The sequence below is a fragment of the Cherax quadricarinatus genome, unplaced genomic scaffold (assembly GCF_038502225.1).
Source record: "Cherax quadricarinatus isolate ZL_2023a unplaced genomic scaffold, ASM3850222v1 Contig12, whole genome shotgun sequence".
NCBI lineage: Eukaryota > Metazoa > Arthropoda > Malacostraca > Decapoda > Parastacidae > Cherax > Cherax quadricarinatus.
The window spans coordinates 453,113-478,368 of NW_027195038.1; the positions used below are offsets into that span (position 1 = coordinate 453,113).

Sequence of the window (25,256 nt, forward strand, 5' to 3'; positions counted from 1 at the left end):
AAAATCTCTCTCTCTCGTCTACACTTCTCTCTTCTCCAGGTGCATATACACTTACTATAACCCACTTTTCACATCCAACCTTTATTTTACTCCACATAATCCCTCTTTTCCTGCCATAGCTTATCCTTCAACATTATTGCTACTCCTTCCTTAGCTCTAACTCTATTTGAAACCCCTGACCTAATCCCATTTATTCCTCTCCACTAAAACTCTCCCACCCCCTTCAGCTTTGTTTCACTTAAAGCCAGGACATCCAGCTTCTTCTCATATAATCAAATAAAGTGCTAAACCATTGAAGTCAATATAAAACGGTTCGTCTTACTGTCTAATAATGAAGTGCATCTCTTGGTTAAAAAAATGGTTGATATTCTCCCCATAAAATATCTGTTGGTTGAGAAACAGTTTTATACTATAGTGTAATATGAAAGGAACAAGCTAAACAACTTTTCCATAACATATTTATTTAAAACAGTATAAATACCAAGCTTAGAAAAACTGCCTTTTACCAGAGCCTATTCATTTGAATCACTATAATATAAATATTATAAGAATCATCTAAATACTACACTTCCCAGCTTATCAAATTAAATACAAATTATGATAATCACAATATACTGGTCAAGTATAGTACTACATTATTAGTACAGTACATATAACCATATTATAATCAAATAAAACACTAAACATATAACAAAAGGTATAGGGTGAAACAAGTCAAATTGAAACTTTTGAGAGAGAGTAAAAAAAATAAGTAACAGCTAAATGAAAGGGGGGAATTTCTGGACTACAATAATGGTATGATTATTTGAACATACGAGCCATCCCCTACCCAGGTAGAGTGATCGTGAAGAGGAAACATTCACCATCATCCATTCAATCACTGTCTTGCCACAAGCATGCTGACATCACAGTTCAGATGACCTTTTGAACTGCAACATTCCACCTCTTCTTCAGAGTGCAGGATCTTCCCACCTCCACCTCTCCTACAGAGTGCAGGACCTATGCTTCCCACCTCCACCTCTCCTACAGAGTGCAGGACCTATGCTTCCCACCTCCACCTCTCCTACAGAGTGCAGGACCTATGCTTCCCACCTCCATCTCTCCTACAGAGTGCAGGACCTATGCTTCCCACCTCCATCTCTCCTACAGAGTGCAGGACCTATGCTTCCCACTGCCACCTCTCCTACAGAATGCAGGACCCATACTTCCCACCTCTAGGTTAACTAGCTTTCCTGAATCTCTTCATAAATGTTACCTTGTTCACAGGAAATATTACTTTGCTCATAGTAATAAATGAAAAATATCCCACACAGGAAACCAGCAGGAAGAACAAGTGGGAGGTCTATGAATATTTTCATTTACTCCAAGAAATGTGTTAGGCAACTGCTTCCAAGATATCTTCATATCACTGTGACATATACTGTGACACCAGTGGACTTTATTGGTGCAGAAAACTTGGCTCACTTGAAATTATCAACTTAACACAGATTAGAGTCCTCATCATGCCACTGAATGTTCATTCATTATATATTTTCAACAACTATATCTTTAGGCAATTCAACATAACCTGTCCGTGTGCTCACTAGTTATATAATATACAATAAGTACATTAATATTGGCATCTCAAGTGATATGCTTACATTTTTAAACAATGGCTGTTCTCCACCAAGGTTATCTAGCAAAAGGGAAAAAACATTCACCATCTTTCATTCAGTTTGTCTTTCATTCACAGGATATACTTACATATCCCATGGATTTCATACACATACAGGTGGTTCCCCAAAATCATGGGGGTTATATTCTTAAGAGATCCTGCAAATCTAAAATCAGCAAATAAGGTAAAATTATGTCTGTATAATAAGTTGTTTCATGTTTGGGCTTCTTGATTTACTCAGAGCATCTTTCAATATTGCTCTAATCCAGTTAAAGCAACACTTTGGGTATAATATAGGTATTAAGCATATTTTCAGTTTTCAAGTCATAGGGTTCCTAGAGTGCCTGGGAAAATAGACGCTAATCAAGTCTAATATGAGGAAGGGAAGATAGGTCCAATTCCTTGGATCAAGACACCCTTATTGATATGAAGACACTTCCTTGATGGGTGTCCATCAGTAAAAGTATTGGATAATAGAATTCCACAAATTATGAAGCTGAGAAAGTGGACCCCTCAAGGAAGGTTCCTTGATGTTGGTGAGGGGCTCTTGATTTAGGGAATTGGATCTGTGCTCCAGTTCCCCAAATTAAGCCTGAATGCCTTCCACATCCCCCCCCAGGCGCTGTATAATCCTCCGGGTTTAGCGCTTCCCCCTTGATTGTAATAATAATAATGAGAAAGTGGATTGACTGTATAAGTAATATTTAAACTTATAATGTAGAAGTTAAAGTTGTTGAGGCACATAAATCAAGTGTCGCAAGTCAAATACGCCTTCCAGTAAATATAAGGCTATGGTGTCCTCACAGCTATCAAAAATATTTAACATGATCATAAGATACTCTGACAGAATGGAAACACTGATACAAGACAATTTTTTTTTAAAGATAAGATTGTGTTACCACCTTGTTGCTCTTGCAATCTCGTCCTCACTATTGTACTGTTAGCCATTATAAATAATCTGTTAAGAACATAAAGGCAGGGTGATTCGATGTTCAACTTTATTAAAAGTTCATATAAAACAAAAAAAAACATTGTTTAATATAATATACAGTGTTTTAATTTCTACATCTGATAAGCAGTGAAAATACTGTGTGCCAATTGTAGAAAATGGTTAAGACATGTTGAATTCAGTTTTTAATTTATATTTGTGTTAAAGGTACAGTTATGTCAACATTAGAGACGATGCAACTGGGAAGAAAGTAGTGCACTGTACACAAATAACCCGCACATAAAAGACAGAAGCTTACGACGACGTTTCGGTCCGACTTGGACCATTGACAAAGTCACACTGTGTGACTTTGTCAATGGTCCAAGTCGGACCGAAACGTCGTCGTAAGCTTCTGTCTTTTATGTGCGGGTTATTTGTGTATCGTTCCAGTCACGGTATTGTGCCTTTTTGTTATTTAGTAGTGCACTGTGCCAGTTAACATAACTTTTATATATAGAATACCCTAACTGGGAGGAGAGAGGTTTACCTTATTAGCCCTTGTTACCTAGTATACAGGATACCCTAATTCCTTAATTTACAAAGCAACTGTGTCCCTGGTATCTTGACTAACAAGCTGTTTGTATAGAAAACAATATACTTTTTAATAATGGTTTTAAAACTTCAACTGGTTCATAGAAGTCCCAGTCATATTTTAAGTTAGAAAGCTGCTCTGTAACCTGGAATCATTAACCCATCATCTCAAAAGTTTTTTCTCTTACAGCTTCTCTTGACCCTTACGTAGTCATGCAAAACTTCTAATTGTTTTTTCTCACAGATATTATGCCTGTTGCTAATCCTTGAACAGAGTACTTTGCTATCTCAATTATGTATTAAACAGAAATTGCAAACCCACCATCTAGTACACTTCCTGTAAATTTTACCTCAAGAGGCATGTGACTGTATTTTTAGACACTCTTCTGATACTTTCATATTTTTGAGAATTAATACGTAGCAAAGCACATCTTCCACAGCAGCACATTATCTCACCTGCTTCTAAACTAAATGTAAAGTATGTTTAACTCAAGTGATAATAATGTCATTCATTCATTCAATAATAACAAATGTCTTCTATTCAGCCATGTTCACCATTCTTTATGTTATATTCATATAGTGTACCCAGTTTCCTCACACAGACATTAACTCATAACTTGCCCTTCTTGCTGGGCTCCCTCTTCTCTTGCCTTCAGTTTATCCCAACACACTTTCTTCCAACTGTTTACAAAACTAAACAAAGAAATGTCGAAAGAATTTTAAGAATGGGAACTAGTACATAATTATAATAACGTAATGAAGAACCAAGAATTCGCCATAAGAGTAAGCAGAAACATAGTATATGACAAGAGCAACAGTTGGTACCCCTATTGTGATGATTGATGAAGCAACCACTATCTCATCATAAATAATGTGTCAGAATTAATGCTCCATTTTCTTGTGTGCTTAATAGTCTCTAATGCCTCATTCTTCTTGCTTATTTTTACCCTTTTTCTTCTTCTTGTTAGCTTCTTCATCAATTGGTGCTGGATACTTGAAAGGAATAAACTCCTTCATATCTGAGAAACATGAATAATTACAATCACTTTGTTTAAATGTAAATAAAGATAATGTACTAGTATAATTCTCTCTCTTATTAAACAATGGTAATATTATCATTAGTTACTCTAATATAGTTATTAAATATTTTATAATTAATATGTGCATATGAGGACTACTGTATATAGACATACCACTGGGCATGTACTCTCTGAGAGCAGCTGGTACAGTGATACCATCATCAGTCTGGTAGTTCTCCAGCAGTGCACATATCACTCGTGTGGTGGCACACATGGTAGCATTCAACATGTGCACATATTCAACCTAAGAGCAGACAAACAAATACAAAAATATTTTAGAGGATCTTTGAAATCGTGATATCTATACACCTCTTAATAAGACAGCTGTTGGCTGGGTGATGGGAAATGTGTTTACTTCTATGGACCAAACTACACTGTTGTAAGCTGGTGGGGAAAATATGCTAAAAAAAAAAAATGAAAAACCTTTATTACAGATTGATATCAATATATTGCACAAAGATACAGTACCGGGCCGCGGGGGCGCTGACCCCCGGAACTCTCTCCAGATAAACTCCAGATAAACACTTACACAGAAAATAATACAAGTAAAGAGAGGAGAACTACATGGTGCTGATTTTGCAGCAAAATGTATTATTAGTTGTATTCAAGTGTTTTACTGAAGAAATTTATTACAATAAATATACAAGACATAGGGACCATAGCCTCTGAGAAAGTAAATTAACAAAGGCTTCGAGGTAAAATATTTGGATTTCTCCCAGAGGCTGTCTGACTATTCCACTTCTTCCATCACCCCAGCTTTTATAAACAAACAAACAGGTATGTTATTGTGAATAAATGAAAAAATATTTTATAATTAAAACTTCACATTACATGTAATTTTATCCTCTACACTGCAGATATTTTAGCTCTAGTCATCCTGACATCTAATGCTGAGGGCTGTAATATTCTGTTACACCATCAGTGTCGTGGTGACCAGACATACTGTCGCACCATCAGTGTCGTGGTGCCCAGACATACTGTCACACCATCAGTGTCGAGGTGACCAGACATACTGTCGCACCATCAGTGTCGTGGTGCCCAGACATACTGTCACACCATCAGTGTCGTGGTAACCAAACATACTCTCACACCATCAGTGTCATGGTGACCACAGATACTCTGTTATGAGCCTATATAGGAAGAAAAATTTGGTACCAGCAGATTTTAGCTCATATTCTGAAGTTGGTTCAATTGATGTCTATTAAGACTGAGAATTTAGTGAAGCACATTCATGAGAAACCCTACATCCTACCCATACACAATGTTGAAGAAAAACTTACAGCAGTGTTCATCTTCTTGGTTGTTCCATAGCGAACCTTGAGCCTCCTGGACTGATAGTCGAGACAATTGGAGCACGAGACCAGTTCACGATAGGCACCTGAAACAATTTTCACTTTAGCAACCTTAATGAGTGAAACTTTGTTTCTGTGATTTAATATGTGGAATAATCTGAACATAATATAGCCTTGATGAGTGAAACTGCTTCTGTGATATAATATGCAGAATACTCTGAAGATAGCGTAATATTCATGAGTTCTGTAATATAACATGTGGAATAATCTGAACATAGTGTAACCATGATGAGTGAGACTGTTTATGTTACATAACATGTGGAATAACCTGAATATTATAAAAAAAAAGTGAAATATTACTTTGGTTACCTTCTACATATTAGTTTGTTACAACGATACAATAAAAGTGATATAAACTATACTTTTTCTGTTAATAACAATGTTACAATCATGAGTAGAGTTAACTGTATATGTTGTGTGTACCATGACTGGCTGATGACTGTGATATGCTCATAACGTCATACCCTAAAATAAAGAGTAATGTGAAATTTTTTCAAAGTTTGTATTGTATAGGGATTATGACAGAAATTTGTATGGTATAGGAAATATGACAATTTTGTATGGTATGTGAATTACGACTAAATTTTGTATTTTACTTTTTCTGCTGTCTTTGTATCACATTCATTTGTTTTTATGTGATCATTTGGTGCATGTGTGTGTGTGTGTAATAATTTGCTTTATGTACCCAGGGCCAGGAATATATTTATTGTACAGTATAAAGTCAGAAACACCTATATTATCCTCAACAATGTTCTCTTGTGATACTTGTCCATACTTTATGAAAAAGTGCTTCTCCAACTTAATGAACATGGTACTGTAATAGTTATTATATGAAATGTTGATTAGTATTTCAATACATATTGACCTGAGCCTGGGAAGTAAGCCTCCAGATCCAACTTCTTAGCTGCAGCATTGTTAAGTTCTCCTGACACAATGTTGACCACACGATAAGCTAGACCCAACAGTTGACATAATTCCTCAGCATTTGTGATCATTTCTTCCATCATGATCCACGAAGCATTGTCATGAGGCGATGTGAGACAAAATTGCTCCACCTGAAATACAACACAAGCTGAGGTCAAACAAATATTATAATTTTTTACTAATACAATGTACCAATAAACTGTAGTACAAATATTGCATGAATAGTTAAAACCGTACTCTGCATCTGTACATGTTGAAAGAGGTGACTCTACAATCCAATATTGGTTAATTTAACAAGCACAATGTGTTCAGACAGGTGGTAAGTAGCCAACAGATGTGAGAGATCCTGTCATTGTTCAACCAAAAAGCAACACCATTTAACAGAAGTCTCTCCCTTCCAGATAATAAAAATGTGATGGGTGGGATGGAAGGTGGGAGGGGATGTCCCTGGAATGATTGGAGGGAGGTGGGTAAAAAACAGGAATTTTGAGTTTTAGGGGTTTGAGAATGAATAAGTATTGTGCGAGCATGTTAAACTGGGTGGTTTTTAATGGACATGCTGTTGGAGTGTGAGCAAGATAACTACTATGAAGGGATTCAGAGAAACCAGTTAGACAGACTTGAGTCCTGGAGGTGAGAAGTACAATGCTTACACAATGAGGGAGGAGTGGGGATGTTGCAGTCAGAGGGTAATCTGATTTGTGATATCAGCACACTTCTGGAAAGATGGCAGTTGAATGAATGATAGTGAATGTACTTTCTTTGTTGGGTTACCCTGCCTTGGCAAGAGATGGTTTACCTGGAGTTTACCTGGAGAGAGTTCCGGGGGTCAACGCCCCCGCGGCCCGGTCTGTGACCAGGCCTCCTATGGTTGCTGAGGTAAAAACAAATAATAAAAATAATAATAGTAAATGATAATTATGTCTAGGTAGTAGGTTGGTAGACAACCACTTCCCAGGGAGGTGCTACTGTCTTGCCAAGCAAGTGTAAAACAAAAGCTTGTAATTGTTTTACATGATGATAGGAATGCTGGTGTCTTTTTTTGTCTCATAAACATGCAAGATTTCAGGTATGTCTTGCTACTTCTACTTGCACTTAGGTCACACTACACATACATGTACAAGCATATATATACACACCCCTCTGGGTTTTCTTCTATTTTCTTTCTAGTTCTTGTACTTGTTTATTTCCTCTTATCTCCATGGGGAAGTGGAACAGAATTCTTCCTCTGTAAGCCATGTGTGTTGTAAGAGGCGACTAAAATGCCGGGAGCAAGGGCCTAGCAACCCCTTCTCCTGTATAAATTACTAAATTTAAAAAGAGAAACTTTCGTTTTTCTTTTTGGGCCACCCTGCCTTGGTGGGATGCGGCCGGTTTGTTAAAAAAAAAAAAAAAAAAACATGCAAGATTTCAGGTACATCTTGTTACTTCTACTTACATTTAGGTCACACTACACATGCATGTACAAGCATATATACATACACCCCTCTGGGTTTTCTTATATTTTCTTACTAGTTCTTGTTTATTTCTACTTATCTCCATGGGGAAATGGAACAGAATTCTTCCTCCGTAAGCCATGCATGTCATAAGAGGCAACTAAAATGCCAGGAGCAAGGGGCTAGTAACCTGTTCTCCTGTATATATTACTAAATTTAGGAGTAGAAACTTTTTTTTTTTTTGGGTGGGGCCCACTCTGCCTCGGTGGAATATGGCCAGTGCGTTGAAAGAAGAAAGATAATTACAACGACAGTGACAACGACAATGGTGACATTGAAAATAAGAGAGAACTGACCTTCTGGAACTGGTGCACTCTGAAGATACCTCTGGTATCACGACCGTGAGAGCCCACTTCTTGGCGAAAACAGTAGGACAAACCTGCATATCTGAAACACCAAACAAAAAAAAAATTGAACATCTACTTCAAGTACCTATAATGCATCAATAAACATATTAATATCTTACAAATTTAACAACAGCAGTATCGTTACAATACTTATACATCTTTAAACATTAATATTTTACAATCGCCATCATTTTACAACTCCAAAATATATAATTAACATAATGTGCTTCAAATTAATAGTATCAGTAATATCACAGCCCATCATCTTACGTTAGTATTTCACTGTTACTAAGACAGTGAAATACTGACTGACCGAGTGGATGACCAGGCCTCCAGATTAGCAACTATCACAAAGCATCTAGGCAAGTAAATGTAAGTTTATACTGAATATATGGAAGTTATGGTAATAGGTTGGTAGACAGCAACCACCCAGGGAGGTACTACCGTCCTGCCAAGTGAGTGTAAAACAAAAGCCTGTAATTGTTTTACATGATGGTAGGATTGCTGGTGTCTTTTGTCTGTCTCATAAATATACACGATTACAGGTATGTCTTGCTACTTCTACTTACACTTAGGTCACACTACACATACATGTACACATTTATTTACATACACTCATCTGAGTTTTCTTTGATTTTATCTTAATAGTTCTTGGTCTTATTACTTTTCCTTTTATATCCATGGGGAAGTGGAATAAGAATCTTTCCTCCATAAGCCATGCGTGTTGTAAAAGTCAACTAAAATGCCGGGAACAATGGGCTAGTAACCCTTTTTCCTGTAAAGATTACTAAAAAGAATAAGAAGAAGAAAATTGTCAAAGTGGGAAGCCTGAATGTGCGTGGATGTTGTGCAAATGATAAGAAAGAGATGATTGTGGATGTTATGAATGAGAAGAAGCTGGATGTCCTGGCTTTAAGTGAAACAAAGCTGAAGGGGGTGGGAGAGTTTCAGTGGAGAGGAATAAATGGGATTAGATCAGGGGTTTCAAATAGAGTTAGAGCTAGAGAAGGAGTAGCAATAATGTTGAAGGATAAGATATGGCAGGAAAAGAGGGACTATAAATGTATTAATTCAAGGATTATGTAGCGTAAAATAAAGGTTGGATGTGAAAAGTGGGTTATAGTAAGCGTATATGCACCTGGAGAAGAGAGAAGTGTAGAGGAGAGAGAGACATTTTGGGAAATGTTGAGTGAATGCGTGGGGAGTTTTGAACCAATTGTGAGAGTACTTGTGGTTGGGGATTTCAATGCTAAAGTGGGTAAAAATGCTGTGGAGGGAGTAGTAGGTAAATTTTGGGTGCCAGGGGTAAATGTAAATGGGGAGCCTTTAACCCTTTGAGGGTTTTCGTCGTACTAGTACGTCTTACGCGTAGGGGTTTTTGACGTACTAGTACTCATAAATTCTAGCGGCCTCAAATCTAGTGGGAGAAAGCTGGTAGGCCTTCATATGAAAGAATGGGTCTATGTGGTCAGTGTGCACAGTCTAAAAAAAATCCTGCAGCACACAGTGCATAATGAGAAAAAAAAAACTTTGACCATTTTTTTTAATAAATCAGCGACTTTGCAGTGTATTTTCGTATGGTATTTATTGTTGTATTCTAGTTTTCTTGGTCTCATTTTATAGAATGGAAGACATATTACAGAAATTGAGATGATTTTGACTGGTTTTACTAAGAAAGGTGCCTTGAAATTGAGCTCAAAGTAGCAGAAATGTTCGATTTTTACCAAACTTCAAAAGTAAACAAATCGTGCCAAGCGTGCAATACACGTCAACTGGTGAGTCTAATATTCTTTCACAAGTGCACCAATAATATTTATACCATTTTTTACACTAATGCAATAGTCTGCATAACAGTAAATCTTATATTTTTTGTGAAAATAAAAATTCAAAGTGGAAAGCAAAAGAATATAAGAGGGGCCTTGAGACGTGACTAATGACTAGAGGAAATGCCATTTTAGTGCCAGGAATGTCTTTCTTCTTTATTCTGGACCCTATTCGGAAATTGGCATCTTTTGAAATTTGTGTGAAATTGGCAAAATTGCTAAATTCTGACCACTGTACTGGATAGTTGAATTTCATAAATGAGTGGTTTCTTGCACCCATTCGATAGAAAAAATGGAGTTCTAGTGAAATATTCATGTTTTTTTCGACTAGTACAGTGAAATTGGCCGAAAATGGGGCTCAAAGTGGGCAAAATCGCCGATGCGTAAACATCGCCGAGACCGCTAACTTTGCGAGAGCATAATTCCGTAAGTTTTCTATCAAATTTCAAACTTTTGGTGTCTTTATGATCAGGAAAAGATGTCAGCATAGTTGCTGATCCCTGTATTCCCTGTATTATATAGCATAGCATATTAGTATCCTCCATGTGCTTTAGACACGAGATCCCTCGTAGGCCTTTGGCTTGGAGTGACGTCATGGGCATAGACATGGGCAGTGATCCCTTTGTCCCGCCCTCACTCAGCGGTAGACCTTCATAACGTAAACAGGCTAGGCACCGGGCTCCATCTCTCATCTCAGTCTGACAATATATTTACCATCCTACAAGTGTGTCTACTTTCAACCTGTGATATCTCCATTCAAGAACCCTTACGATAAATGGTGACAGCGGTGAGCCTGTAATTCTGACGATTACAGCGATTTCTGGAGATAAAGTTGTCGACCAGCAAGACGGCCATTTCGTGTTACCAGTAGGCCTACCGAGGTTCACCCCATCCAGCTACCTCAAGCCAGCTACTCTACCAGCTTCTACATTATTCACTGGTCAGTCTCTTTGTATTAGTGTTTCCTGCTTTTTTTGCATTACTCCCGAGGGGTTGACCCGAGTTTGCAAAATAAGCCAGCTTCCAGTCTGTGGTGGGGGAGTCAGAACACCCGAGTCCAGTCCAGCCTAGCCTACTCCATCCAATTATTTTGCCTGCCAAGCCAGCTTCCACCCCTGCTGTGCTCATCGTGTGAAGTTATCAAGCTATTCTGTGTGAAGGGTTAAGATAAGCCAGCTAGCAACTAACCCAGGTGTCTTACCCCAGTACTCAAGCAAGCCACATGACTAGCCTTCATCGCTTGTGATTCTAGTTCCAAGCATTCTGAGTGCTCCTTGTCATCCTTGTGGTGTTGTAGTATTTCGTGGGTTTCTTCTAAGCCAGCCGGCTTAGAATTATCTTCGCGGCAGTGTGGGTTTTCTCAGTGAGGCTTACGACGTTCAACCCATAAGCCCAGCCACTCACGATCACGTGTGTCGCACCATTGCCGGTCTCAGACGCCTCGCTCAGCCTTTACCCACAAACCCAACTACAGTCGGCCATTACAACTCACCTACCTCATCAGTGTTTTGGTGCACTGCTAAGGGTTGTAGCACCATATTTTAAGGACCACATAGGGGGTCAAGAGCTAGAGAGTGGCGCGCCATCTTTAAAAGCCTCCTGTGTGTTGTCTCTCGCCGATTTAAGCGCAATTCTACGATCATCTGTGCAGAGGACAGCAGCAAGACGATATAAACAATCCATCAGTCTCATTCTTCTAGTTGTTACAGCGATAATATTTTTTTTTTTTTAGAGACATTTGCGAGTGTTGAGACATTTCTTTTGTGTTCCCAGTGAATTTTTCTCTTAGTGACATTCAGTGACTCTTGATCAGACTCAGTGTTTATCATGTACTGATTGCATTCATTTCTTTTAATCTCCTTAATTCAGTGTTAATTTTCGTGCATTATTTTATATCTGTTGTGTTGTGTTTCTTTTTATACACACTTGAAGTAAGTACTTAGTGTTTCCTTTGTTGTGTGTGCAACATATGAGCAGTATAGAACTTGTGTTTAAACTTCAGAATTCCAGTGAATTAATTCAGTAATTTTTCACCTCATATTCTGCATCACAACTCAGTGTTGTCTGTTATTTTTTTTCTTCCCAGCATTTGTGTATTTTTGTTTGTTCCCTGTGTGTTGAACATTCTTGTGTTCATATTTTTCCATTCAGCCAGTGTTTAATTTGTCTTATTTCCACAGACAATAGTGCCATTTTTAAAGCTCCAGCAAGAAATCTGTTTACAAAATTTTTTAAAACATCAAGTTTCATTGCAAGAAAATTCTAGTACTGAGTTTATGTTGATGTTTTGTGCTCTGCATCACTGTAAGTGTTGTATTTCTTTTTGTTGTGTGTTTTTTTTTGCACCTATTATTTTTTTTTTCATGTTTTATTGAACAAATTCACTCTTAGTGCAATTTTTAAATTCTCCTTCTAAAGTAAATTGTTCTTTTGCTTGTTGTTTAAGTGCAGTTAAGAGTTAAAGTGTTCATTCCTTGATATATTTCTTTTCTTGTGTGTTATAATTTTTATTATTGCACATTGACTCATTTTGCAATAATTCTTGTGCAAATATTGTGTTGCTATTAAAGTTTTTCTTGTAGAAAATTTTATGCAGTGTTGTGCAATACAGTTTATTACAGTGCAGTTTCTTATGCTCTGTTCTGTGCATAGTATTTTATTCTCTTGTCATTTTATTTTTTTAATTTCAGTGAATTGTGTGTTTGTTTTAATTTTTGCACAAGTTTATTGAGTCCATTTTATTATTTTATTGTGTATTTTCCTTGTTGCATTGAAAGTAAAGAAAACTCACTGTGCCATTTATTCAATTTAAAGTAAAAGTTGAGCAAATTAGATTTGAGCAAAGTACAAGTTCTCTTGATTTTCAGTGTTTGTTAAGTTGCATATTATTCTTGTGTGAGTTCTTTGCTTACTGTGTAACTTGTCAATTTTTAATTACTTATGCAGAATAGTTAAGCATTTTCTTCCATTTAAGCTTATTGTGTCATTCTCTCCATTTTTCTTGACTTATGCCCTTCAGTATTTTCACTGAGAAGATGTCCCAGTCACTTTTGAACGTTCACTTAGTGTATCATTCCAGTCAAAGTCAATATGAATCAGTCCACAGTACCAACATTCCCTTACTGACTGAAAGACAATACCTAGCCCTTGAGCAATGTGTTTGTTCTCACAGCTTGTATCTGAGATTTGTTAAAGTGCTGCGAAATGTGAAGTTCAGATTAAGTTCCTATAGATCCGTGAATTACTTATTAACGTAGCCGAGCGGTCAGGCACTAGTAATTCTGTCACTCCCATTAGTGTTCCACCTATACCTTCAGACTTGCAGGATAGTGTTCCGTTGCCTCAAGTGTCCGAGGACACTCAGACTGCCTTGAGTGCACAGCCTATCCCTGCAATGACTGCTAGTTCGAGTAGTAGTTTCTCCACAGGGGATGCCTTGTCAGAAAACGATTACTTGGAACTAGTAATGCCATCTCTTGTTGATGTCACATGCCGTTTGCAGAAAGACGTCTCTGTTACAGCTAGTGTTCTCACTAGAGTGTCTGTTGTTGTTCCTAATGTTTCAGATGGTGATCCCATCCTAGTTGACAGAAATCAGTGCATTGTAAGAAGTTATTTCTCGAGTAACTTTCACATGTTAACGTTTGTAAGTGTAGTTTCTTTATAGCTGATACCTCGTGTCACTGTGTGCGACTCAGATTGAATATCAGCATTGTTCACCGTGTTCATTTCTTTCTCCTGTGCTTGCAGTTGAGATAGTAGATTCGTTCTCCCTTGCTCATATTGCGTGTTATAGCGTTAATTTTTTTCAACCGGGGGGAGTCATCCACTCCACCGAGTTTGTTCTTTCCTCCAGTAAGGAAGAACTGTTACCTTTATTCCAGAACAAACAGCCTACTGGAAGGTTAGCCAGATGGACCTTGACTATCCAAGAGTTCAATCCCACTTTTGAAAATTTACCTGGCAAGTCAAATGTAGTCGCAGATGCTTTATCGCGACACGTTAGTGTAGTTACTGCAGATCCTCCATTTACTGTCGAGGATGTCAAAACTGCACAAAGACTAGATCCCTTGTGTCTGGTGTGATTCGATTCCTTCTCCAGGAAGATCCCATTCTTACTGTGAAGCCACCAGCATCCATTAGTGACTTTGTAATGAGCCAAGAATTACTGTATCGAATAGTCGAGTTGAGTACTCCTAGCAGACGAGTTAGTAATTCCACAGTCACTAGTGATTGTAGTTGTATCTTTTGTAGATACTCGTTCAGATCTCTCTCAGTCAAGGCATGTGTTAGCCATTGCAGAGGAATTCAATCCTCCCAGAGATGATAACCATTCTGCATATGTAAACCTTACCCTCGCAGAATTGGGTTTAAATGTACATAGTCTGTATAATTAGATGTCCGAGATGAATGAAAGTGTCAACTGTGTGTTTATTATTAGCTGATCAGTTTGTCAGAAATTTTCGTGTTCACGTTCCCTCCGTATTCTGAGAATTAACAGTCTAGATTTGTGTGCACCGAATCTGCCTTTCTGTTAAACACTTCTTTGTATATATTTATTCTTCCTCAGAATCCGTAGAGTGCATGAATACAGATCGATCGATCAATTCCATCCATATTGTATAATGAATTGTTCTTATAGTTTGTAATGCATTATGTTAACACCCTCTATGTAATGTCCATTATGATACCATCCATTAGTTCTAAGATATATATGAATTTGTTATTGTATAGAATCAGCCCAGATCCGCCTGCCTGTTCAGCCTATAGATAGTAGTGTATGTCGGGACGACATACGTAACATGACCGAGCTGTCAGCATAGTTGCTGATCCCTGTATTCCCTGTATTATATAGCATAGCATATTAGTATCCTCCATGTGCTTTAGACACGAGATCCCTCGTAGGCCTTTGGCTTGGAGTGACGTCATGGGCATAGACATGGGCAGTGATCCCTTTGTCCCGCCCTCACTCAGCGGTAGACCTTCATAACGTAAACAGGCTAGGCACCGGGCTCCATCTCTCATCTCAGTCTGACAATATATTTACCATCCTACAAGTGTGTCTACTTTCAACCTGTGATATCTCCATTCAAGAACCCTTACGATAAAGATTCTCTATCTTTTCATAAGAGAAAATAATTTTTTTTTTTTTAAATTTGGCCGACCCTGAGAACGAGTTTCGGAGAGGGCCTGTCGACCCTCAAAGGGTTAATTGAGCTATGTGTAGAAAGAGATTTGGTAATAAGTAATACATATTTTATGAAAAAGAGGATAAATAAATATACAAGGTATGATGTAGCACGTAATGAAAGTAGTTTGTTAGATTATGTATTGGTGGATAAAAGGTTAATGGGTAGGCTCCAGGATGTACATGTTTATAGAGGGGCAACTGATATATCGGATCATTATTTAGTTGTAGCTACAGTTAGAGTAAGAGGTAGATGGGACAAGAGGAAGGTGGCAACAACAAGGAGGGAAGTGAAAGTGTATAAACTAAGGGAGGAGGAAGTTCGGGTGAGATATAAACGACTATTGGCAGAAAGGTGGGCTAGTGCAAAGATGAGTAGTGGGGAGGGGGGGTTGAAGAGGGTTGGATGAGTTTTAAAAATGCAGTATTACAATGTAGGGCAGAAGTTTATGGTTATAGGAGGGTGGGAGCAGGAGGAAAGAGGAGTGATTGGTGGAATGATGAAGTACAGGGTGTGATAAAAGAGAAAAAGTTAGCTTATGAGAGGTTTTTACAAAGCAGAAGTGTTATAAGAAGAGCAGAGTATATGGAGAGTAAAAGAAAGGTGAAGAGAGTGGTGAGAGAGTGCAAAAGGAGAGCAGATGATAGAATGGGAGAGGCACTGTCAAGAAATTTTTATGAAAATAAGAAAAAATTTAGGAGTTAAACAAGTTAAGAAAGCCTAGGGAATGTATGGATTTGTCAGTAAAAAACAGAGTAGGGGAGTTAGTAGATGGGGAGAGGGAGGTATTAGGTAGATGGCGAGAATATTTTGAGGAACTTTTAAATGTTGAGGAAGGGAGGCGGTAATTTCATGCACTGGCCAGGGAGGTATACCATCTTTTAGGAGCGAAGAAGAGCAGAATGTGTGGGGGAGGTACGTGGGGCATTACGTAAAATGAAAGGGGGTAAAGTACCTGGAACTGATGGGATCATGACAGAAATGTTAAAAGCAGGGGGGGATATAGTGTTGGAGTGGTTGGTACTTTTGTTTAATAAATATATGAAAGAGGGGAAGGTACCTAGGGATTGGCGGAGAGCATGTATAGTCCCTTTATATAAAGGGAAGGGGGACAAAAGGGATTGTAAAAATTATAGAGGAATAAGTTTACTGAGTACTTTCATTTTTCCTTTTATGTCACCCCACCTCGGTGGGATTCGGCTGGTACGTTGAAAGAAGAAGTTTACTGAGTATACCAGGAAAAGTGTACAGTAGGGTTATAATTGAAAGAATTAGAGGTAAAACAGAATGTAGGATTGCAGATGAGCAAGGAGGTTTCAGAGTGGGTAGAGGATGTGTAGATCAAGTGTTTACATTGAAACATATATGTGAACAGTATTTCGATAAAGGTAGGAAAGGTTTTGTTGCATTTATGGATTTAAAAATGGCATATGATAGAGTGGATAGGGGAGCAATGTGGCAGATGTTGCAAGTATATGGAATATGTGGTAAGTTACTAAATGCTGTAAAGAGTTTTTATGAGGATAGTGAGGCTCAGGTTAGGGTGCGTAGAAGAGAGGGAGACTACTTCCCGGTAAAAGTAGGTCTTAGACAGGGATGTGTAATGCCACCATGGTTGTTTAATATATTTATAGATGGGGTTGTAAAAGAAGTAAATGCTAGGGTGTTCGGGAGAGGGGTGGGATTAAATTATGGGGAATCAAATACAAAATGGGAATTGACACAGTTACTTTTTGCTGATGATACTGTGCTTATGGGAGAGTCTAAAGAAAAATTGCAAAGGTTAGTGGGTGAGTTTGGGAGTGTGTGTAAAGGCAGAAAGTTGAAAGCGAACATAGAAAAGAGTAAGGTGATGAGGGTATCAAATGATTTAGATAAAGAAAAATTGGATATCAAATTGTGGAGGAGGAGCATGGAAGAAGTGAATGTTTTCAAATACTTGGGAGTTGACGTGTTGGCAGATGGATTTATGAAGGATGAGGTTAATCATAGAATTGATGAGGGGAAAAAAGGTGAGTGGTGCGTTGAGGTATATGTGGAGTCAAAAAATGTTATCTATGGAGGCAAAGAAGGGAATGTATGAAAGTACAGTAGTACCAACACTCTTATATGTGTGTGAAGCTTGGGTTGTGAATGCAGCAGTGAGGAGGCAGTTGGAGGCAGTGGAGATGTCCTGTCTAAGGGCAATGTGTGGTGTAAATATTATGCAGAAAATTAGGAGTGTGGAAATTAGAAGGTGTGGAGTTAATAAAAATATTAGTTAGAGGGCTGAAGAGCGGTTGTTGAGGTGGTTTGGTCATTTAGAGAGAATGGATTAAAGTAGAATGACATGGAGAGCATTTAAATCTGTAGGAGAAGGAAGGTGGGGTAGGGGTTGTCCTCGAAAAGGTTGGAAGGAAGGGGTAAGGGAGGTTTTGTGGGCGAGGGGCTTGGACTTCCAGAAGGCGTGCATGAGCGTGTTCGATAGGAGTGAATGGAGACGAATGGTATTTGGGACCTGACGATCTGTTGGAGTGTGAGCAGGGTAATATTTAGTGAAGGGATTCTGGGAAAACGGTTTATTTTATATAGCCGGACTTGAGTCCTGGAAATGGGAAGTACAATGCCTACACTCTAAAGGAGGGGGTTTGGGATATTAAGTATTTTCTTTTTGGGGATTTTCTTTCTTTTTGGGTCACCCTGCCTCGGTGGGAGATGGCCGACTTGTTGAAAAAAAAAAATATATGGAAGTTTGTCAGATTTACCTGTCATCTTACAAGTTCACGAGACAGAAAGAGAAGACAAGTAATCTTGTCTGAGTGTAAAAACATTTAACAGGTTTCCATTTTATACTCAACTGATAAGATGGTAGTACCTCCCTGGATGACTGTTGTTTACCAAACTAATAACTATTAGACTGGATAAATATATGAGTATAATTATCTTACAAATGCCTGGGATGAGGAGGACCTGCCAAGCATAAGCCAGAATAATTACTACATAACATCAACATCCAGTACAATACTTTAATTCTCAAGTGTTGTCCTACTGACTCTCATAAACTAAGATGCACTTACACATAAGATGTATAAAAAAAAAAAAAAGGCAAGGATTCCAGGATTGTCTACCACAGAATATTGTAAGGAGGTGAGAAGGAAGATTTGAGAAGGGTAAACAGGGACTGAACAAGGTGCTGAATGAACAGTAGGAAGACAAAAGGCTAGTGGCTCACCCACTATGATGTGTAAGTTTAAGTGTTAATTAAAAGAACACATGTGCAACATTTAATTGTGGCAATATTTTGCTCTCCAGGAGCTTTGTCAAGCAGTAACAGCTTGACAAAGCTCCTGGAGAGTGAAACATTGCCACAATAAAATGTCACACTAGTTGCACTTGTGTCCTTTCACCTAACATAATATCAGTAATTCTACCAACATTATTACAAGTTAAAGTGTGAATATCATAGATGAATTAATGAAAATGCATATATTAACATAAAATTAAACATTTAACGTGTCCAAGAGTGATTATTATTATTATGTATTATTATTATTATTATTATTACTATGGCATCAAGTCTAAAGGACACTCTTAGTGATTTTAATGTGTATCTGCATACCAGCACAGTGTGTAAGTTTATTTAGGTACATGTACACAAAAGTATAATTATCAGAGTTTTACCTAGAGTTTACCTGGAGAGGGTTTCGGGGGTCAACGCCCCCGCAGCTCGGTCTGATACCAGGCCACACAGTGGATCAGGGTCTGATCAACCAGGATGTTACTACTGGCTGCACGCAAGCTGACGTATGAACCACAGCCTGGTTGGCCAGGTGCCTGTCCAGTGCCTTCTTAACCCTTTCAGGGTTTCCGACATACTAGTATGGCTTACGCACCGTGGTTATTGACGTACTAGAACACCTAAATTCGAGAGCCTTCAAATCTAGTGAGAGAGAGCTGGTAGGCCTACATATGAAAGAATGGGTCTGTGTGGTCAGTGTACACAGTATAAAAAAATCCTGCAGCACACAGTGCATAATGAGAAAAAAAAAACTCCGACTGTGTTTTTAGTTCAAAACAGCAAATTTGCAGTGTATTTTCATAAGGTATTTATGGTTGTATTCTAGGTTTCCTGGTCTCAGTTTATAGAATGGAAGACATATTACAGAAATTGAGATGATTTTGATTGGTTTCATAATGAAAAGTATCTTGAAATTGAGCTCAAAGTAGCACAAATGTTCGATTTTTACCAAATTTCAAAAGTAAACAAATCATGCCAAGCGTCTAATACACGTCAACTGGCGAGTCTAATATTCTTTCACAAGTGCACTGATCAGGTACATCTTGCTACTTCTACTTACACTTAGGTCACACTACACATACATGTTTTTTTTTTTTTTTTTCAACAAGTCGGTCGTCTCCCACCGAGGCAGGGTGACCCAAAAAAAGAAAGAAAATCCCCAAAAAGAATATACTTTCATCATCATTCAACACTTTCACCACACTCACACATTATCACTCCTTTTGCAGAGGTGCTCAGAATACAGTGGACCCCCGCATACCGCACGCATCGCATACCGTACAATCCGCATACCGCTCGCTTTTTTCGCAAAAATTTTGCCTCGCATACCGCCCAAAAACCCGCTCACCGCCCTTCGTCCGAGACGCGTCCAATGTGCGGCCTGAGCCACGCTCACATGTTCCGCCGGTGGCATTGTTTACCAGCCAGCCTCCGCGGTAACATCCAAGCATACAATCGGAACATTTCGTATTATTACAGTGTTTTTGGTGATTTTTTCTGGAAAATAAGTGACCATGGGCCCCAAGAAAGCTTCTAGTGCCAACCCTACAGCAATAAGGGTGAGAATTACTATAGAGATGAAGAAAAAGATCATTGATAAGTATGAAAATGGAGTGCGTGTCTCCGAGCTGGCCAGGTTGTATAATAAACCCCAATAAACCATCGCTACTATTGGTGGTACAGCTGCTGCTGTACCACCGTCAGCTGCTGCTGCTGCTGTAGCATCGTCTGCTGCTGCTGTAGCATCATCTGCTGCTGCTGTAGCATCGTCTGCTGCTGCTGTAGCATCGTCTGCTGCTGCTGTAGCATCGTCTGCTGCTGCTGTAGAAATGTCTGCTGCTGCTGTAGCATCGTCTGCTGCTGCTGTAGCATCGTCTGTTGCTGCTGTAGCATCGTCTGCTGCTGCTGCAGCATCGTCTGTTGCTGCTGTACCACCATCAGCTGCTGCTGCTGCTGTAGCACCGTTGTTGGTGTGGCTTATTGAGAATACCAAGAAACAATTAACCCCAGAGGATTTGCCACCCAGGATAACCCAAAAAAGTCAGTGTCATTGAAGACTGTCTAACTTATTTCCATTGGGGTCCTTAATCTTGTCTCCCAGGATGCAACCCACACCAGTTGACTAACACCCAGGTGAACAGGGAAAAATGCCTGGAACTAGTGCTCATATTGGTGAATTTAAAGCCAGCAAAGGTTGGTTTGAGAGATTTAAGAATCGTAGTGGCATACACAGTGTGATAAGGCCTGTTCTGGAAGAAAATGCCAAACAGGACCTACAGTACTCAGGAGGAAAAGGCACTCCCAGGACACAGTGTCTCATCAGTCATTGCTGCATCTTCAATAAAGGTAAGTGTCATTTATTCTTCATTTAGTAGAGTAGTACATGCACAATATATATTGTGCATGTACTACTCTACTATTGTGCATGTATCCTTCTCTTTGTGTGTAGGAAAATGTATATTTCATGTAGTAAAAATTTTTTTTTCATACTTTTGGGTGTCTTGCACGGATTAATTTGATTTCCATTATTTCTTATGGGGAAAATTCATTCGCATACCGAACATTTCGCATAACAATCAGCCCTTTTGCACGGATTAAGGTCGCCATGCGGGGGTCCACTGTACAACAGCTTAGAAGTATTTTTTTTTTATTATCACACCGGCCGATTCCCACCAAGGCAGGGTGGCCCGAAAAAGAAAAACTTTCACCATCATTCACTCCATCACTGTCTTGCCAGAAGGGTGCTTTACACTACAGTTTTTAAACTGCAACATTAACACCCCTCCTTCAGAGTGCAGGCACTGTACTTCCCATCTCCAGGACTCAAGTCCGGCCTGCCGGTTTCCCTGAATCCCTTCATAAATGTTACTTTGCTCACACTCCAACAGCACGTCAAGTATTAAAAACCATTTGTCTCCATTCACTCCTATCAAACACGCTCACGCATGCCTGCTGGAAGTCCAAGCCCCTCGCACACAAAACCTCCTTTACCCCCTCCCTCCAACCCTTCCTAGGCCGACCCCTACCCCGCCTTCCTTCCACTACCGACTGATACACTCTTGAAGTCATTCTGTTTCGCTCCATTCTCTCTACATGTCCGAACCACCTCAACAACCCTTCCTCAGCCCTCTGGACAACAGTTTTGGTAATCCCGCACCTCCTCCTAACTTCCAAACTACGAATTCTCTGCATTATATTCACACCACACATTGCCCTCAGACATGACATCTCCACTGCCTCCAGCCTTCTCCTCGCTGCAACATTCATCACCCACGCTTCACACCCATATAAGAGCGTTGGTAAAACTATACTCTCATACATTCCCCTCTTTGCCTCCAAGGACAAAGTTCTTTGTCTCCACAGACTCCTAAGTGCACCACTCACTCTTTTTCCCTCATCAATTCTATGATTCACCTCATCTTTCATAGACCCATCCACTGACACGTCCACTCCCAAATATCTGAATACGTTCACCTCCTCCATACTCTCTCCCTCCAATCTGATATTCAATCTTTCATCACCTAATCTTTTTGTTATCCTCATAACCTTACTCTTTCCTGTATTCACCTTTAATTTTCTTCTTTTGCACACCCTACCAAATTCATCCACCAATCTCTGCAACTTCTCTTCAGAATCTCCCAAGAGCACAGTGTCATCAGCAAAGAGCAGCTGTGACAACTCCCACTTTGTGTGTGATTCTTTATCTTTTAACTCCACGCCTCTTGCCAAGACCCTCGCATTTACTTCTCTTACAACCCCATCTATAAATATATTAAATAACCACGGTGACATCACACATCCTTGTCTAAGGCCTACTTTTACTGGGAAAAAATTTCCCTCTTTCCTACATACTCTAACTTGAGCCTCACTATCCTCGTAAAAACTCTTCACTGCTTTCAGTAACCTACCTCCTACACCATACACTTGCAACATCTGCCACATTGCCCCCCTATCCACCCTGTCATACGCCTTTTCCAAATCCATAAATGCCACAAAGACCTCTTTAGCCTTATCTAAATACTGTTCACTTATATGTTTCACTGTAAACACCTGGTCCACACACCCCCTACCTTTCCTAAAGCCTCCTTGTTCATCTGCTATCCTATTCTCCGTCTTACTCTTAATTCTTTCAATTATAACTCTACCATACACTTTACCAGGTACACTCAACAGACTTATCCCCCTATAATTTTTGCACTCTCTTTTATCCCCTTTGCCTTTATACAAAGGAACTATGCATGCTCTCTGCCAATCTCTAGGTACCTTACCCTCTTCCATACATTTATTAAACAATTGCACCAACCACTCCAAAACTATATCCCCACCTGCTTTTAACATTTCTATCTTTATCCCATCAATCCCGGCTGCCTTACCCCCTTTCATTTTACCTACTGCCTCACGAACTTCCCCCACACTCACAACTGGCTCTTCCTCACTCCTACAAGATGTTATTCCTCCTTGCCCTATACACGAAATCACAGCTTCCCTATCTTCATCAACATTTAACAATTCCTCAAAATATTCCTTCCATCTTCCCAATACCTCTAACTCTCCATTTAATAACTCTCCTCTCCTATTTTTAACTGACAAATCCATTTGTTCTCTAGGCTTTCTTAACTTGTTAATCTCACTCCAAAACTTTTTCTTATTTTCAACAAAATTTGTTGATAACATCTCACCCACTCTCTCATTTGCTCTCTTTTTACATTGCTTCACCACTCTCTTAACCTCTCTCTTTTTCTCCATATACTCTTCCCTCCTTGCATCACTTCTACTTTGTAAAAACTTCTCATATGCTAACTTTTTCTCCCTTACTACTCTCTTTACATCATCATTCCACCAATCGCTCCTCTTCCCTCCTGCACCCACTTTCCTGTAACCACAAACTTCTGCTGAACACTCTAACACTACATTTTTAAACCTACCCCATACCTCTTCGACCCCATTGCCTATGCTCTCATTAGCCCATCTATCCTCCAATAGCTGTTTATATCTTACCCTAACTGCCTCCTCTTTTAGTTTATAAACCTTCACCTCTCTCTTCCCTGATGCTTCTATTCTCCTTGTATCCCATCTACCTTTTACTCTCAGTGTAGCTACAACTAGAAAGTGATCTGATATATCTGTGGCCCCTCTATAAACATGTACATCCTGAAGTCTACTCAACAGTCTTTTATCTACCAATACATAATCCAACAAACTACTGTCATTTCGCCCTACATCATATCGTGTATACTTATTTATCCTCTTTTTCTTAAAATATGTATTACCTATAACTAAACCCCTTTCTATACAAAGTTCAATCAAAGGGCTCCCATTATCATTTACACCTGGCACCCCAAACTTACCTACCACACCCTCTCTAAAAGTTTCTCCTACTTCAGAAGTATATACGTATAAAGATACACAACATATCCCTCCAAACTGCCAATACGTGTACAAGCATATATATACACACACCCCTTTGGGTTTTCTTCTATTTTCTTTCTAGTTCTTGTTCTTGTTTATTTCCTCTTACCTCCATGGGGAAGTGGAACAGAATTCTTCCTCCGTAAGCCATGCGTGTTGTAAGAGGTGACTAAAATGCCGGGAGCAAGGGGCTAGTAAGCCCTTCTCCTGTATATATTACTAAATGTAAAAGGAGAAACTTTCGTTTTTCCTTTTGGGCCACCCTGCCTCGGTGGGATACGGCCGGTGTGTTGAAAGAAAGAAAGAAGTGCACTGATATTATTTATACCATTTCTACACTAATGCAGTAGTCTGCATAACAGTAAATCTTCTATTTTTTGTGAGAATAAAAATTCAAAGTGGAAAGCAAAAGAGATGTAAGAGGGGCCTGGGGACATGACTAATGAACAGAGAAAACGTTATTTTAGTGCCAGGAATGTCTGTCTTGCTTATTCTGGAGCCTATTTGGAAATTGGCATCTTCTGAAATTTGTGTGAACTTGGCAAAATTGCCAATTTCTGACCACTTTATTGGATACTTTATATCGGTAAATGGGTGGTTTCTTGTACTTATTCAATAGAAAAGATGTAGTTCTAGCAAAATAGATATGATTTTTGTCAACTAGTACACTGAAATTGGCCGAAAATAAGACTCAAAGTGGGTGAAATCGCCGATGCGTAAACATCACCGAGACCGTTAACTTCACTAGAGCATAATTCCATGAGTTTTCCATCAAATTTCACACTTTTGGAGTCATTATGATCGGGAAAAGATTCTCTATCATTTTATAAGAAAAAATAATTTTTTTTTTCCAAAAAATTTTCGACTCTGAGAACGAGTTTAGGAGAGGGGCCTCTCAACCCTGAAAGGGTTAAAGATAGCCAGGGGTCTATTGGTAATCCCCCTTACGTAGGCTGGGAGGCAGCTGAACAGTCATGGACCCCGGACACTTATTGTGTTGTCTCTCAATGTACTCGTTGCGCCCCTGCTTTTCATTGGGGGAAGGTTGCATCTCCTGCCGAGTCTTTTGCTTTCATAGGGAGTGATTTTCGTGTGCAGGTTTGGTATCAATCCCTCCAGGACCTTCCAAGTGTATATTATCATGTATCTCTCTCGTCTGCATTCCAGGGAAAACAGATCAAGGACCT

The 25,256-nt window shown here is 39.1% G+C and overlaps 1 protein-coding gene across 2 annotated transcripts in view; it reads right to left on the reverse strand.

Moving 5' to 3' along the window:
• Nucleotides 1-444: 444 nt before the first annotated feature.
• SerRS (Seryl-tRNA synthetase) overlaps nucleotides 445-25,256 on the reverse strand; it is a 67,531-nt gene continuing 42,719 nt past the window's right edge. For both annotated transcript variants that reach the window (XM_070079745.1, XM_070079744.1), the window contains 5 exons: nucleotides 8,321-8,411; nucleotides 6,470-6,659; nucleotides 5,533-5,630; nucleotides 4,367-4,496; nucleotides 445-4,192 (listed from right to left, as the gene is read on the reverse strand). In XM_070079745.1, coding sequence (XP_069935846.1) covers nucleotides 4,098-4,192; nucleotides 4,367-4,496; nucleotides 5,533-5,630; nucleotides 6,470-6,659; nucleotides 8,321-8,411 — 604 coding nt within the window. In that variant the 3' untranslated portion in view covers nucleotides 445-4,097. The remainder of the gene's footprint in view (nucleotides 4,193-4,366; nucleotides 4,497-5,532; nucleotides 5,631-6,469; nucleotides 6,660-8,320; nucleotides 8,412-25,256) is intronic.